Source organism: Cyprinus carpio, chromosome B15, assembly GCF_018340385.1.
Source record: "Cyprinus carpio isolate SPL01 chromosome B15, ASM1834038v1, whole genome shotgun sequence".
NCBI lineage: Eukaryota > Metazoa > Chordata > Actinopteri > Cypriniformes > Cyprinidae > Cyprinus > Cyprinus carpio.
In genome coordinates this window covers 24,572,541-24,588,285 of record NC_056611.1, presented here as the reverse complement: position 1 = coordinate 24,588,285, position 15,745 = coordinate 24,572,541, and the positions used below count along the sequence as shown (strand labels likewise).

Sequence of the window (15,745 nt, the reverse complement as noted above, 5' to 3'; positions counted from 1 at the left end):
AGCCAATGAAGAGCTGCAGAAACAGACGCGGCTTCAGTTGCTATCGTCTAATTAATGCAATAAACAAAGACTGTAACAAATGAACAATTTCTCCCATCATCTCTCCAGGAACTTTCTTCACGGGGATTCACTGCAGAAGAAAGATCAAGTGTTCTGATACATGTAGAGCACCTTCACAGCATAAACCCACCTCAACGTGCAGAAGATTTCAATAAAACTTCCTATGAAACATGTATACTGTATATAATGCATTATATTACAATCCTGGATATTGATTGGTCAATACATAACATAAAATATACAATACAGGAAAAGGAAAGGGGCTTAACAGTTAAGATGTGAAACACGTTCACTGTCACTACATTGCATTCTGTTATAATTTACATGCAATATTCCATTCTAAATCTGAATTTGTTCAGTAAAATAACATTTAAACAAAATTTGTGACATTAATATTTTAAATATAAAATTTGTAAATATTTACAAAATATAGTTTTTTTTTAAAATTTACATTACAGATATAATTATTATGATTATTATATGCTGATAAAATTATAATTATTATTATTATTAATTTAAATGGGTTAAAATATCAGTAATTTTTGACAATAAATAATTTATTTTATAAAATTAATAAAACATGCTAGAATGTACATTTTAATATAATATAATTTAATATAATATAATATAATATAATATAATATAATATAATATAATATAATATAATATAATATAATATAATATAATATAATTGAGAAGAATAAGGCATTTTGAATAGCTTTATAATGCATTTTATACAAAGACCTCGTACCGTTTGCAAAAATGTCGGTCTTAATTCAGATCTACAGAGGTAAGTGCTCATCTCTAATCTCTAGGGCGTTATGCCGCTAAAGACAAGGTATCACTATAAAAAAAATACAATTGGACATCCTCTTTGATTAGATAGGAGACCCATGGGATCTGGAATAGAATCTTCAAATCAATCAGCAGAACTTGACTTCCTGCAGGGAGAATCAGGTGACACTGCTGCGGCTTTAATTCCAGCTACTCAAACACCTTCAATCTACTGATACAGCAGCAGAGACAATGAGAAGAGGTGTGGGTGTGTGGAATTCAAACAGAGAAACTGGATTTGGCCTGTCAGTGTGATAAAAGACACCTGGACACCAAAGAGACAGACCTTTCACTCCTGTCCAGCAGGTATATGGTTTCATTCAAACAAACCCTTACTCTCCTTTCCACCCCCTAAAAAAACCAGGCCCGCCAAAAGATTCCGGAAGGTTTAGTTTTGCCTCTCCCTAGGGTAATTATTTTTACATTATTACACATGCTCATATTCCAGCCGCCCAGCTGAGGTGACAGGCAAATTTATCACTGCGGGGGTCCGTACAGGCAGCGGGGATGAAGGGGGGCTGACAAATGATAAAATAAAACCCCTCTCTGCTTAAATTGTTCCTGCTAATTCTTTTTGGGGGGTGAGATTTATGAGCAGCTAGCCGTCCGTGAAGGGAGATGTGCAGAGATTTGTGTGTGTACGTACAGTATGTGTGTGTGTGTGTGTGTGGTGTGTGTTTGACAGGATGCAGGGTACACAAACAGGCAGATCTCATATTTTCATTCATCAGTCATATGGTGATATCAGAGCGAGCTTGATGTATAAACACACACTTGCTGTGGGTGCATGCTGTAGTTTGATCTGTTCATAAAACTGGGTGCTCATGGGTAACTATACAAGAATGCACATAAAAAGCTATCTATAATCTAAATCCATTAAATTATATTATAATTTAATTATAATTTAAATTAAAATTTAGTATAAGTAATTATTATTATTAGGTGATGTAGATATTATTTTGATGTAACATTTAATTTCAGTTATCTAAATTTTCAATTAAATCAACATATTGTCTTTATCAGCGATACAGATCCCAATATTATATATTATGTTAACTTCAAATAATTACATAAATACAATTATAATTTATATAAAATATTCAAGTTTATCACTTAATTTAATATAATACAATTAATTTTATTGCAGTTATCTAATTTTAGAATTAAATCAAAATATTTTATATCATGTGCATTTAAAATAATTATAAAAATACAATACACTACAATACAATACAATTATATTATATTATATTATATTATATTATAATTTATACAAAATCCAAGTTTATTATCTATTTTAACGTAATCTATTTTAACATTCAATTTCAGTTATCTAAATTTTAAATTAAATCAACATATTATATATTAACTTAAAAGTTTTATATAAATACTGTACATTAAAGTATATTAGAATTTATATATATATATATATATATATATATATAATATATATGATATATATTATATATATATATATATATATATATATATAACCAAATGAGGTATTATAAAATATAAAATATTGTGATGATGATACAGATCCCACTGGGGTCACTGAACACCCTCAAAGTGGTGCGAATCAACAATACGTCTGGTTTAATTATTTATTTATATTCGAAAGAACCCTGTTTTAATGGTTATGCAAAGAATTTTTCTGCACCGATGGACTCTACTGTGACTTTTAGAAGGTTAATCAAGCTGTTGACCCATGAGAATCGGTTGTGTGTCACAAGAACCCTCACGGAAACCTATAGGAACAACCTTTCAATAACTCCAGTCCACAGCGTCTCTTAAGATGAATTTCTAACAGTGCAGCAATGGCGTGAACCCTTAAAAGCAGAGTACGCGCTGGAAGATGACTGCCTTGTAGAGGATAATGGTTTTGATGACCTTCCAGGGGATGATGGACAGAATATGAATGAGGTTTGGAATTGAGGGGCTGGTCTTTGAAGGTTAAAGGCAGGTGATTGGCACAAAGATAATAACTAGCACTGTTTTGTGGCATGCGGAGGAAAAACAAGGGGAACGAGAGAGCGGATGACAGGAATCTTACCTCCCGTTGCTCATCAAGCCTCCATCAACATGCTGGAACGTCACTGGGGTCAGAAAGAGGGTAGAAAACAAAGAGAGAGAGACTGAGTCATCATAGCAAAATCAATCTCTTAAGCACCATTCTCATCACAATACACAATTATTTAACACATGATTCCAAATTAACAGCTGGAACTGATTAAGTCTCCATATATATGCGTCACTGTAATCTTTCACGAGTGACTGAATTGTTTATAGCACGCTGTAAATGAACATGCAGAATGAATTTATGAAATCAAAGCATCTTTGTCATTTTATTTCCACAAATTCCTATTTTCTCTGGGTTTTGCCTTAATATTATTGCCAAAAGAAAGTGATTTACACAAAAAGTGTACAAAAGAAAGGATGGATTACTGATGAAAAGGAGACTAAAGCAGGTGTGTATTTGAAAACACTTTCGTCCAAAGCTTTTGTCCATTTAGTGTCAGTGGGATGTAAAACTATACTGAACCCCATTGGCCTTTTTGTATGACAAAACACTGATGCATTTCTTTTTAAATCTTCTTTTGTGTTCCACAGAATAATAAAAAAATGCATATAGATTTGGAATGACATGAAGGTGAGTAAATGAATAAAGAAATGTTCCCTTTAAGAATGTTCAAGCATGCCCACTTATGCAACAATTATCACATGATTTAATCCAGAGTGACTCCTGGTCTGTTCACACACCCTGCAGAGAATCTGAATTAGATCAGTGACATTTTCTCTCCACTGTTAACAATCCATCACCTCTTCTGTCAAACAGACAGACCAAACATTAAACTCGAAGAACGCTACCCTGCGTCCGTCTCTCCTCTGGGCCCTCTGTTTGTTGGGTTTATTTGCATTCGCTGCTAATTCCAGAACCTGGCATTTCGGTAAATTGAGAACAAACACTGAAGGTATTTTCTCTCCTCAAGGGACCTGTTTTATGTGGCGCTATGTGGTGTGTGCGGGTCTGTTAAGTGCCTATCTACAACAGGACACATTGCTGGTGCTTTGATGTGGCCCGTAGACTGGAGTTAGTCTCGGCTTTAGGCAGAGCTCCAGATAAGCACTCTCTCCAATATGAAAACTGATTACTCCTCTTTAATAAGCATTTACTGCGGCACGACAAAATCACCCGTATAAAATTTCCATCAAATCCTTCCTTCCCGTCCAAGCACAACTTGATTTAGCCTCACGGCGATGACAGGTTTAAAGGAGGAAAGTGGGTGTTTGTGTGAACAGGTGTATTCACTTTTAATGCTAAGATGTATTTGCTTAAGAATCGGCTGTCTTTCTTTGTTCTATAAGCCCTGAAACGTTTGCATGATTTGCAGTGAACCGTGATAATGAGATTAAGACAATTTGACTCCAGGAAACAAGAATAAACCAACAATTTTCACTCATCGCAAGAAGCTGCCCTCGCTAGCATGGGCCGCTGCCTTCGCGTGCATCACGCATATGGGGTCTGGCATGCCGGTAATGCGTCTGAATGCCACACTTATCTGCTCGGCACATGGGAGCAAGAAACCAAGAAGATGTGGGCCCCTGGGAGCCGGCAACCTTGAAGCCCACTCAAGCAGTGGTGAGAAGAGACCACTGGAGTGCATTAAAATGAAGTCGAGGGATATCGAGGCCATAAGACTCGGACAGCTGACTGGTACGCTCTTATCTTGGGAAAAAAGTGGAGTGCGGCGGTGTCCGCTTTTGCAGGGAGACTGATTTCATCGGTAATGAAGTTTGGAGCGAAACCCTCCTACAAGATAAAAGCACACCTCAATCCGCACACAATCCCCGAGAGACGTGGAGGGAACCTGGGCTTGCTGAGTGATTTTTTTGCTTTTTTGTGTTATCAGTTCACAGTGTGATTGTGGCCGACCATGTGACTGGATCAGGTCATCACTGGTTAACCTCTGGAAGGCCTGTGAATCTCCTATATATCACGTAACATGCGGACAAACCAACCATTGAATTACAAACATTTCTCTGCTATTGTGAACATAAAGTGGAAAATCAATGGCAGCGTAACCGTATTTCAGAATGGGATGATATTTGATGGACTGTGTTCGGAATGGTACACTATTCTTACGATTTTCAACAGTATATAGTATGAATACTATATTTACTAAAATGTACAACAATGCAAGCTTCACTACAATATCCTTCAATCCAATGCATCCAATAATCGAATATTAACTGTCTCTTTTTTGCTTATAAATTGATGCCAAATGTTAAGACAAAATCTTCCCAAAAACGTATTTAAATATAATAAAAAAACTGAACTTTAAGATAATTAATATATATCCTTACGACATATAATTTTTTTTTTTTTTTTTTGTATTATTATTTATTTGTGATCATATATGTAACCAGGGGGGTTAAGTCCTTAGCAATGTATATTACTACTCAAAAATTAAGTTTTGATATGTTTACAGTAGGAAATCTACAAAATATCTTCATGGAACATGATCTTTACTTAATATCCTAATGATTTATGGCATAAAAGAAAAATTTATAATTTTGACTCATATAATGTATTGTTGGCCATTGCTACAAATATACATGTGCAACTTATGACTGGTTTTGTGCTCCAGGGCCACATATAACAATAATTTAGCATACTACTAATATTTGAAATGCATACTGCCCAGGCATATTATCATTAATAAATAAAATATAATAAATTAAACCTAAATAGTAATATTTATTACTATTAATATTATATAAAATATTATATAAAAAAAAAGATAATAAAAATGACAGAAGCATAAAACAAATTAAAATGCAAACGGAACATACACAAATAAAAGTGAATAAAACTTTTAGAAAGACTGTAACAGAATATAAATAATTATAAACAGTATGTAGTGTGTACTAAATAGTATTCAGTAATTAAGAAAAATCCAATCTTTTAAAACCCAGATCTGTGTCTATGATTTCTATACTGGTTAAAACAGAACATATTGAAGTGTTTATCACACGAGGGAAAAAAGAAAATCTTCAGAAAACATGTCGACAGCCTCGTATGGAGGGAACAATTGATTCTCACATGTAAGTTTGTTCAAGCGGTTAATAACAAAGACAGGAATGAATCAAAGAGCAGAGAACTCAGGTAGAGAACAAAAACAATTCATAACACCTGCACAAACAAAAAGTCAGAAAGAGAGAGCAGGAGAATAAAAAGAAGATAAAGATGAGATGGAAAAACCACATGAAAAGATCAGCACAGGTGACCACCACTGAAAAAATGACCTGAAGAAAAGGACAAAGAAACACAAATGGAGAACTGCAGGATCTTGCAGCCCACCTGACTCTGTTAGCATTCATAGAGGCATGTAAAAACAGTGTTTATTCACAGCCAACAAATCTATGTTCACTTCTTGTACTTTAGTTTGAAATGTTATCCTTTAAAGATATATATTTAAATAATTAAATAAATAATATTATAAATGCATAATATGAAGATAAATGCCATTACATGTTTATATAACTTTTTAGCAAAATAAAATAAAATAAATAAATGCACAATTTTTAGACTGTCTAGATCTGTCCATAATTTGTGAGCCAGATTTACTCCCTATATTGTGCTGACAAAGTCAGGTGGGCATCATGTGAAGACCTGTGAGCTTGAATCATGGGAAGGGATACTTGATTGTGTAAAGAAAAGTAAGATAATGCAGGAAGAAGGGATGGGGGTTTCGAAAAGACGGGACAAATGAACAGTACCTGCAGGGGTGAAGGTGAACGACTGAACTGCAAAAACAAGAAGACAGAGAAGAGTGTGTGTTAAAAAGCCTGCAGTGCTCAGTCGGGCTTTGGAAGGTTTGTGTGGTTCTGTGCGTGTGCATGATTATTCGCATGCATCCTGGAGTGTGTTCAAAGGTTTGCATTATGCCATCAGAGTCAAAACAGCAAGACAGCAGCTAAAGGAATGAGACAGTCTAACACAGAAGACACAAACACAGTTAAAATAAAGTGTAAAAAGCAAACAAAAACAAAACAAAAGAGTGTGCTTTTCAGTGGCGGCCGGTGCTTTTAAACAGTAGGGAAGCACAGATATCACTTATCAATGACAAAATGTGTTTATATATATATATATATATATATATATATATATATATATATATATATATATATATATACATATATATACATATCTGCAATGCTGCTTCTAAGTACTACTAAAGAGTGAAAGTATTTATAAAATAATACTTAATAGTTTCTTATCACATTGGACTAGGGACTTTGCTCACACAAGGAACAACCTCCCAACAATTCTTGTGGAGTTCCTGATCAAAAATGAATGGCCTCCAAAATACTGCATATAAATTTCCCATTATGCTATATCATGACCACATATTGGATGCAATCTTTTTTTCAATCTAGCAACTTTTTTCTTTTAATTAGCACAGGTTTTGATTATAAGCCTCACTGATATGAGCTTATACACCTCAGATTTTGAGTGAATATTGCCAAAATTATCCACAAATTATGCATTTTTTTTTTATTAAAAATGGAGGTGCATAAGCTTAGATCAATGAAGCCTACAAGCAGTCAGCTCCAAAAAGAAATACAAAACCTGTCCTAACTGAAAGAAAACAGGTTGTTATTAAAGACACAGCACAAGGGTTAATTTTTCAATTATTGGCCATTTGCAAGAAAGTCCTGTCCATTTATGAGCTTGAACAAATCATCATATAGTGAAAGCTGGGACAAAAACACATTGATTGAAAGCTGAATATGTCCCATTCAAAAGCTTTAATAATACAAATAAGGACACAAAACGGCACTTTAGAGCCTCTTATCCAATGAACATCACTCTTTGCTTCATTAAAATAAATAGCCCAGTAAAGCACAGGCTCTATGGGTCATGGTTTAATTTGCTAAAATACTAACAATATCTGTATTATTTGTACTAAACACGCATTAAGGGGAAGTTGTGCTTCCCGTGCAATCTGAAAACAATCGCCACTGTGTGTAGCTCCAGCGGATCTGGTCTCTACCTGCGTAATTGCTGAGACCCTTTCTCTTCTTTCTCCTCCAGTAGAGCCAGATGCTGAAGCCCATCAGAATGACCCAGCAGGCCCCTCCGATGCCTGCGATGAAGGCCGGCTGCTTCACCACGTCCGTGATCTGCTCTGAGATGCTGTTGTTCCTGCTCATGATCACATCCCGGAAGTCTTTACCTACATGGATACACACACGCAAGAGAGAACCGCTATTAGATAAACTGAAAATTGTGGGTGAGTTTCTAAATTAGTTTAATAGCACGAGAAAAACACTTGTGCTCCAGTAAACATCAGCACAGAATTTAATCAACTCAACTAGAGCGTTAAAAGCTCATCACCTTGATCTTTAGCGTTACTTCAGTGAACAGAACAGAAAAAAACAAAACCCAAAACAGTTTTTATCACACAATTAATTTCCTTAATGTCATATTATTTCAACATTCATCAGAAATAATGTGAGATTTTATTGAATGGATGGAATCATGTTAGACTATAAATATTATTGGTTGATATTACTTAACCCTGCCCATATGTCCCACCTCAGCAAAAATAAAATACAAAACTAAAATAACTAGCACAAAATGTTGTATAAATAACAAGAAACAGTATTTACTGCACATTTAATTTCCTTAATTTGATATTATTTCAATATTCATCAGAAATAATGTAAGATGAGACTTACATTTATTTATGACTTTTACTATCCTTTAGGATTTGATTGGATGGAATCATGTTTGAGTTATATTATTGGCTAATATTATTTAACCCCACCCACATTTCCACCTCAGCAAAAAAACATAAAACAAAAAATTTAACTAAATAACACAAAATGTGTACAAATAACACAAAACTGTATTTACAGTACACATAACTTCCTTCATTTGATATGAATTCTATATTCATTAGTAATAATGTCAGATGAGACTTGGTTAATACTACTTAATATAATCCACATGTCCCACCTCAGCAAAAATATAAAATCAAAAAATTAACTAAATAACACAAAATGCTGTATAAAAACACAAAACAGAATTTACAGTACATATTATTATCACTTTGTATTTGATTGGATGGAATCATGTTAGATTATAAAGATTATTGGTCAATATTACTTAACCCTGCCCACATGTCCCACCAAAAAAAAAAAAAAAAAGAATAATAATAATAATAATAAAATTAAGTTCAAAACGCAGAGAAAGTTGATAAAATGTTATAAAAACAAATTTCTTTCCCTTTTGAAGTGATGAGCACATTAAATATTTACAATAACTTAGGGATATTTATTAGAGGCAAAAAATATTAATTTAGATTTTTTATGCTGTCTTGTAGCTAAATCAGCCAGGTAGGACACACACATACACACAAACTGCAATCTTGATAAATAGTCTATCAGCTCCTGGCTGTGCGTGAAGATGGATAGTGAGTGTGACATTTGAGAATAAGGGCATGTCACCGGCCAAATCATCACTTATGGGTCAAACCAGTCACAACCTGCTACAACTCACATAACTCACACTGTAAACACCCAAAGACCTGGAAAAAAAATCATGAGACCATGAGATTTAATTTTGATTCTGGTGACCCCGCTCAAAACCATCCAATGAATAGTGAGCTTTAAGATATTTCTGCCCATCACAGATAAAAGGCAGATGCAGTGTGACAGTAAAGGTTATCGAAACCAAAAGATGTCCCGTACCAATAATGATGGTTTGTGGTTCGCTCTTCACCCCCACCCCAGCGCTGGTGCTGGCGGCCACCTCCACCCGATACTGGACCCCCGCCTGGAGACCTCCCACCACCACTGAGCGGATGGCTGCGTCCACCGTCTTATTTACATGGAAACGGGTCTCGTTCCCTAAACACCAGATCTGAGAGAGAAAATAGCAAATTGTCTGTAAAAAGTCATTTTTAATGATTGGGCCTCATTAACGAAAACAATTTTTGTGTAAATTACTCGTAAAATCATTTTTATGTAAATTGTTTCAATTCAGTACAGCTATTTATGTATGAAGGGATTTACAGACAATTTATAGAGAAATTTGTTCTGCTTGTGTTTCATAAATGAGGCCCATTTTGAACAAAAGTAAAAAATGTAAACAGTCATCTAGTGTGCACTTCTATCCAAAACGACTTTTTGTACACACATTATTTATTGAGTTTAGCCCCTTAAAACATCCTCATATGTGACCCTGTAGCATAAAACCAGTCATAAGTAGCACAGGTATATTTGTAGCAATAGCCAACAATAGATTGAATGGCTCAAAATGATAGATTTTTCTTTTATGCCAAAAATCATTAGGATATTAAGTAAAGATCATGCTCCATGAAGATATTTTGTAAATTTCCCACAGTAAATATATCAAAACTTAATTTTGGATTAGTAATTTGTATTGCTAAGGACTTCATTTGGTCATGTGGCATTTACCTTATATTCCTGGATGATGCCATTCTGATGTTCTGCAGGAGGAGGGTCCCAGGAGATACTGATGGATGTGCTGTTCTGATTGCCCACCGTGAGGACCGTCACCTGCTGAGGAGGAGCACTGGGCGCTGGGACACACGGGAGAGAAACAGAAACAATGGGGTTTTACTTCCACGATGTTCTTCTACACTATTGACATTCCGGACTTTCCAGAAAAGATTTGAGGCTTCAGCTGCCTCTGATTGTTTGGCAAGGATTTACTCAACACTCAACACTCATGCCATGACACTCTCTCATTCTGTTTCCTCTGAAAGAGTCTGTTGTAAGTCACAGCATTAGCATTAAGCAATCGATGTGTGTGTTGAGCTTTAAGATGTAAGACAGGTGGCCACGGGTGCACAAGTTCATTAGATGGGGATTTTCCTCAGCCTGACACTCCTTCACATTTCACTATGATTTCATATCCTGCCTCTGAAAGGAGGGATTTACTGAAAAAATACATTTACTGAGAGACAATGAGATGGTGAGCCATCCAAACAACTCAGCTTTCTTAGCAAATCGCTCTGACAGGCATGTAGTAAGTCGCTCAGCTCGGGGAGGAATGCGAAGAACGGAGATGTGTTTTTGTAAAGAGTAAAGAATGGAGCGCTGGGTAAACATATTGACATGGATACATCGATTGAACGAGGCCAGTTGTGAATCCCAAGACGCTGTTTTGTCCTTGGCTGAAAACAGAGTGTGTAATGTAGAAGTCGAGACCCTGGACCCTTATTTTATTAACGCCATCAGAACCACTCTGACAGAGACAAGGGAAGGCAATGAAATAAATAATAGAGGTCTGTAGTGGAAAATAACATTTTTTATAAAAATATTTTTTTCTCATTTCTGTGGCAACCTGAGGTGTGGCGACACAGCAGAATACTGACAGCTCAATTACGGTAAACTCTGCTCGCTCGCTCTCTTTCGCTTCCCTGCACTCTGACCCCCGCGTAAATGGCACATATCCCAAAGCTACACTCATCCCTCACATGGGGCAGCCCATTTTAACCCCCAAAACACCTGACGGGACAAATGGCAGCTCGCCTTCATCAAACATTTGCAGCTGAATGGAAAATAACAGAGCAGTCGGCCGCTGAATGAACTCAGCACGTCGCTGGTGACTAAATCGCTCCCATAACAATACAGCCAATGCCATTCAAAGTTAAAACTGATCATTATGCACATCTGAAAATCCTAATTTTTCTTCTTTAATACTGAATAATATGTGTGTGTATGTATGTATGGTTTTTTTTTCCGTCTCAGAATTTAGAGTGCAATTTGATTGGGATTTTTACCTTAATACTGTAAATATTAAAGTAATTGAGTGATAATTTACGTAAACACTGAAGAAAAAGTAAAAAAAAAAAAAAATAAAAAAAATAAATGTAGAATAATTATTGTAATATAATGTAATTTATAATTTTACATAATAATAATAATAAGAAGAAGAAGAATTATATATATTATTTATTTATTTATTTTTATTTTCTCAGAATGAGGTGAGCAAGTTGATATGGATTTTTCCTTGCTGTAAATGTTTAAGTAATTAAGTAATAATCGTACAGTGCACAATATAAGTATTTCTTAGAATTAAGAGTGCAATTGGATTTTTACCACTGTATACGTATGTGTATTACAGTGTCTATGAATTTACACAGTGTATATGTATGTGTGTGTGTGTATATATATATATATATATATATATATATATATATATATATATATATATATATATATATATATATATATATATATATATAAACTAATATTTCCTTCATTAATTAGTATTTTTCTTCTATGATAAAAATATAATATAATATAATATAATATAATATAAAAATTATATCAAAATTAAGAGTATAGGTTGATAAACATTTTTTTCCTTATCACTGTAAATTGTACAGTAATTGATCAAGCAATGGTTTCCACAGAATATTAAAATTTTTCTCCTTTATTACTGAAAAATAATGTCAGTGCAACTCAGCACGCTGCAGGTGACAAAACTCCTCCTATAACAATGCAGCCAATGTCATTCAAAGTTAATGCCGCAAATCATTTAGGAGCTTATCATTATGCACATTTGAGCCAAACAATACATATTTCTCATTTGGGGAGCGATGGCGCAGGCGATGCTAATAGCACCATTAGCGGTGTGATGTATATCAAGGGAGGATGTGACCTCTGTTTCACTGCCGCTATAGTAGCCTGCAGGGAAAGCTGATGAAAAAACACTCTGTGATGTTAAACCAAGCTAATATTGTGACCCCGGGCGAGCGGCAGGGCTTTAGCTTACAGAATGTGAAGAAATGCTACATTGCTTTAACATGCCACTAATCAATGTGTGATAATGACACTCGGGAAAAAACTCCCATTGAGAAGCTGATTATTAACCATAAAAAGGATTAAGAACACAGTGGAGTTTCTGAAAGGGCCTGTTTCACCTTTTCAACCTCTATCTTCAAAAAAATACTACTACTGAAGCTAATAGTGCAGGACAATCAGTGTTGCTATTATATAAGAGTAAGTAAAAGAGCCATGTATACAAATAAAAAATATATACAAACATACAGATTTTTGTATATATGTTGTTTTAGTTGCATATATAAATAAAATATTATGTTGACATACTGTATATGGTTGCTACATATAATACTACATAAAATTCATTATCAAAATGTGTACAAATTTTACTATGGGGATTTTATATGTATTTATATGCTATAAAACTTAATCTTCCAAAAGAATGTGAAAATTATATATAATGCCTTATGGGTAATATATATGGCAATATCACTCTTGATGTAGGGCAATATGTGTCATAATACATTTACGTATGGGTAATAACCTTTTTGGATGACAGCGGTCACTAAATATTCTCACAATATAAGAATGATTTTTATAAATATATATTTTAAGATAACGATATTAGTGTCCACACCAGCGGACAATATCGTCTGTTTATTCTAAGTGCATACGCGTCTGTCACTTTAAATTCTCGAGCTCATGATGGCAAAAATAGCAAAAAAATAGAAAAAATCGTTCTGGAAGTGATTCCAATGATATTGTTTCTCTGTGCCTTTATTGGTTTAGCTGTGGTGTGGACTTTTTTAATATTGAGAGCGATTTTTAGAACTTTATCGTTATATCGTGATAGATTATCATCCTTGGTATGAACGAATACCAATAAACAATAATCAAAATAATAATAAAAATAGAAAAAAATAATTATGTATTATATAATTATTTATTACATTAATTTCGATAAAAAAGTATTTATAATTTAAAATAGTAAATTTTAATAAATATATGAAAAATAATAAAATTAAATTTAATAATTAAATAAGGTTACATTTTATTTTAAGGTGTCCTTGTTACATTTAAGTACTGAGTAATAATTATGTACTTACTATATGGTTAAGGTTATGATTAGGGTTTGGCTTAGTGTAATAATGCATCATTTATTGTTATAATAATAGTACGTACATGTATCGTGTAACAAGGATACCTTAAAAGAAAAAAGTGTCAAAAAAAAAAAAAAAAAAAAAAAAAATTCAATACATTTTTATTTACAATTAAAAATATATAAATTTTACAATATTTACAATTTATCACAGTTTTATCATTGTAACAATTATTGCAGCAACTATGGTAAGGGGCTATGGGAGGCTATGGTTGGTAAGCATGTTCAGTTTTAATGAGATAATACCCTGCAAAATTCATCACTTCAGCAGAAGGTCTAAACGAAAGCGAAAAACGCTTTCACTTTTCGAAAAAAACAAGGTAAGAGAGAAATTAAAAACAGAAAGGAAATGAACGCGGTGAGCTCCAGAGAGAAGCTACAATTGTCTAATCAGACAATGGCCAATAAATCATCCTCTTCTGTGACTCTGACAAACCTTCTCAACTACCACACAGTGGAAAACAAGAAACAAAAGGGGGCTATCGCAGCCGTGGGCCCCCGTGACGCTCTTCTGCCAGGGGACCCGATGTTTTGTCTTGCTCTGGTAATGGCGATGACATGCAGGTGTAGGGTGTGAAGGCAGTGCAGCAGGGCTTCAGGAGACAGAGCTGGTGTGTGTGGAGGAGATACGGCTCTCTGTGGACACTCTGGGTAACAAATGAGCCTGTCATTGCACTCAGACTTTAATCAGCAAACCTTCTGTGCTTGTGTGAGTGTGTGTGAATTTATGTCTTGAGAGTTCCATATGCTGTTTAAACTACTCTCAAAAATGCATTTTTTCCCCCAAGATTTATGTCTGGTAGCAGCCATCGCTCACACCTGGGAGAACATCTCAAAGTATTTTGGTGAATCCTGGACACTGGTCAACATTAAGTAACAACCTGCCTGTCTAAGCCACAATAACCCAAGACGATATGTCCTGGGATCCACAGGGTCCAAAAATGAAAACTGACCAAGCACCAAACTGAGAGCAAAATTTAGCTTTCATGAGTGAAATCAATAAATAAATAATGTTTTATTTTTTCCTACAATTAAAAATAGTACAATTAATTCTACACAATACTATTTAAAAATAAAATAAAATAAAATAAAATAAAAGTAATTATTTTATTTGAATTAACAATAAAATAAAAATAAATATTAAGTTATAAATATACATTTCTAGATAAAGAATTAAATAACTACACAAGTAATATTTAGTAGTTTATCTTGATTCATTTTCTATATGCAAAAAGTTAATTTTGAAGAGTAGGTTAAGCCTGGTGGTAGTCTAATGGAAATACAGAAAACAGAAACTATTTTAATAATAATATTACTTATTATTTATTTAATGTAATTGTATATGACATAATACATATTTTTAAAAAAAGAAAAATTATATAATAACATACATTTAATATAAAATTAACAGAATATATTTAAAAAATTACAATAAAATAAAAAATATATAATTAATATATGTTATATAATAAAGGATAACATTTAATTTACAACTAAAAATAAATATAAACATATAATATTATATATATTATAAATATAAAGTATTATAATTTTCTAGATCACATAAATCTTATTTATTTTCTCCTGGTCAATTTTCTCTATGCAGAAGTTTATTTTGAATGCTAGGTAAGGACTGGTGGTTGTCAGTAAAATACAGAAACAAATGAGTTGGTATAAACCTGACTCTATGGCTGACAGTCTTTTTTAGTCAGTTGGGAGTGACAGGGATGAGTACAGGGAAAGAATTCAGTGAAAGCCATGCTTATTTTAGTGTCCTGTCAGCCATACACACACACAACCCACAACAAAGAAAAGGTCAGTTCCTTTGCCAAAAAGATGGTGTCTTTCCTCCGAGTCCCGTCAGGG

At 33.9% G+C, this 15,745-nt stretch overlaps 1 protein-coding gene across 12 annotated transcripts in view; it reads right to left on the bottom strand.

The window, feature by feature from the left end:
- Positions 1-15,745, bottom strand: part of robo2 (roundabout, axon guidance receptor, homolog 2 (Drosophila)) — a 380,931-nt gene that overhangs the window by 27,014 nt on the left and 338,172 nt on the right. For 8 of the 12 annotated variants that reach the window (XM_042739942.1, XM_042739949.1, XM_042739943.1 and 5 more), the window contains 5 exons: positions 10,384-10,508; positions 9,655-9,826; positions 7,953-8,135; positions 6,676-6,702; positions 2,948-2,990 (listed from right to left, as the gene is read on the bottom strand). In XM_042739942.1, the coding sequence (XP_042595876.1) occupies positions 2,948-2,990; positions 6,676-6,702; positions 7,953-8,135; positions 9,655-9,826; positions 10,384-10,508 (550 nt within the window). The remainder of the gene's footprint in view (positions 1-2,947; positions 2,991-6,675; positions 6,703-7,952; positions 8,136-9,654; positions 9,827-10,383; positions 10,509-15,745) is intronic. The other 4 variants (XM_042739945.1, XM_042739950.1, XM_042739946.1 and 1 more) reach the window with 1 other exon arrangement.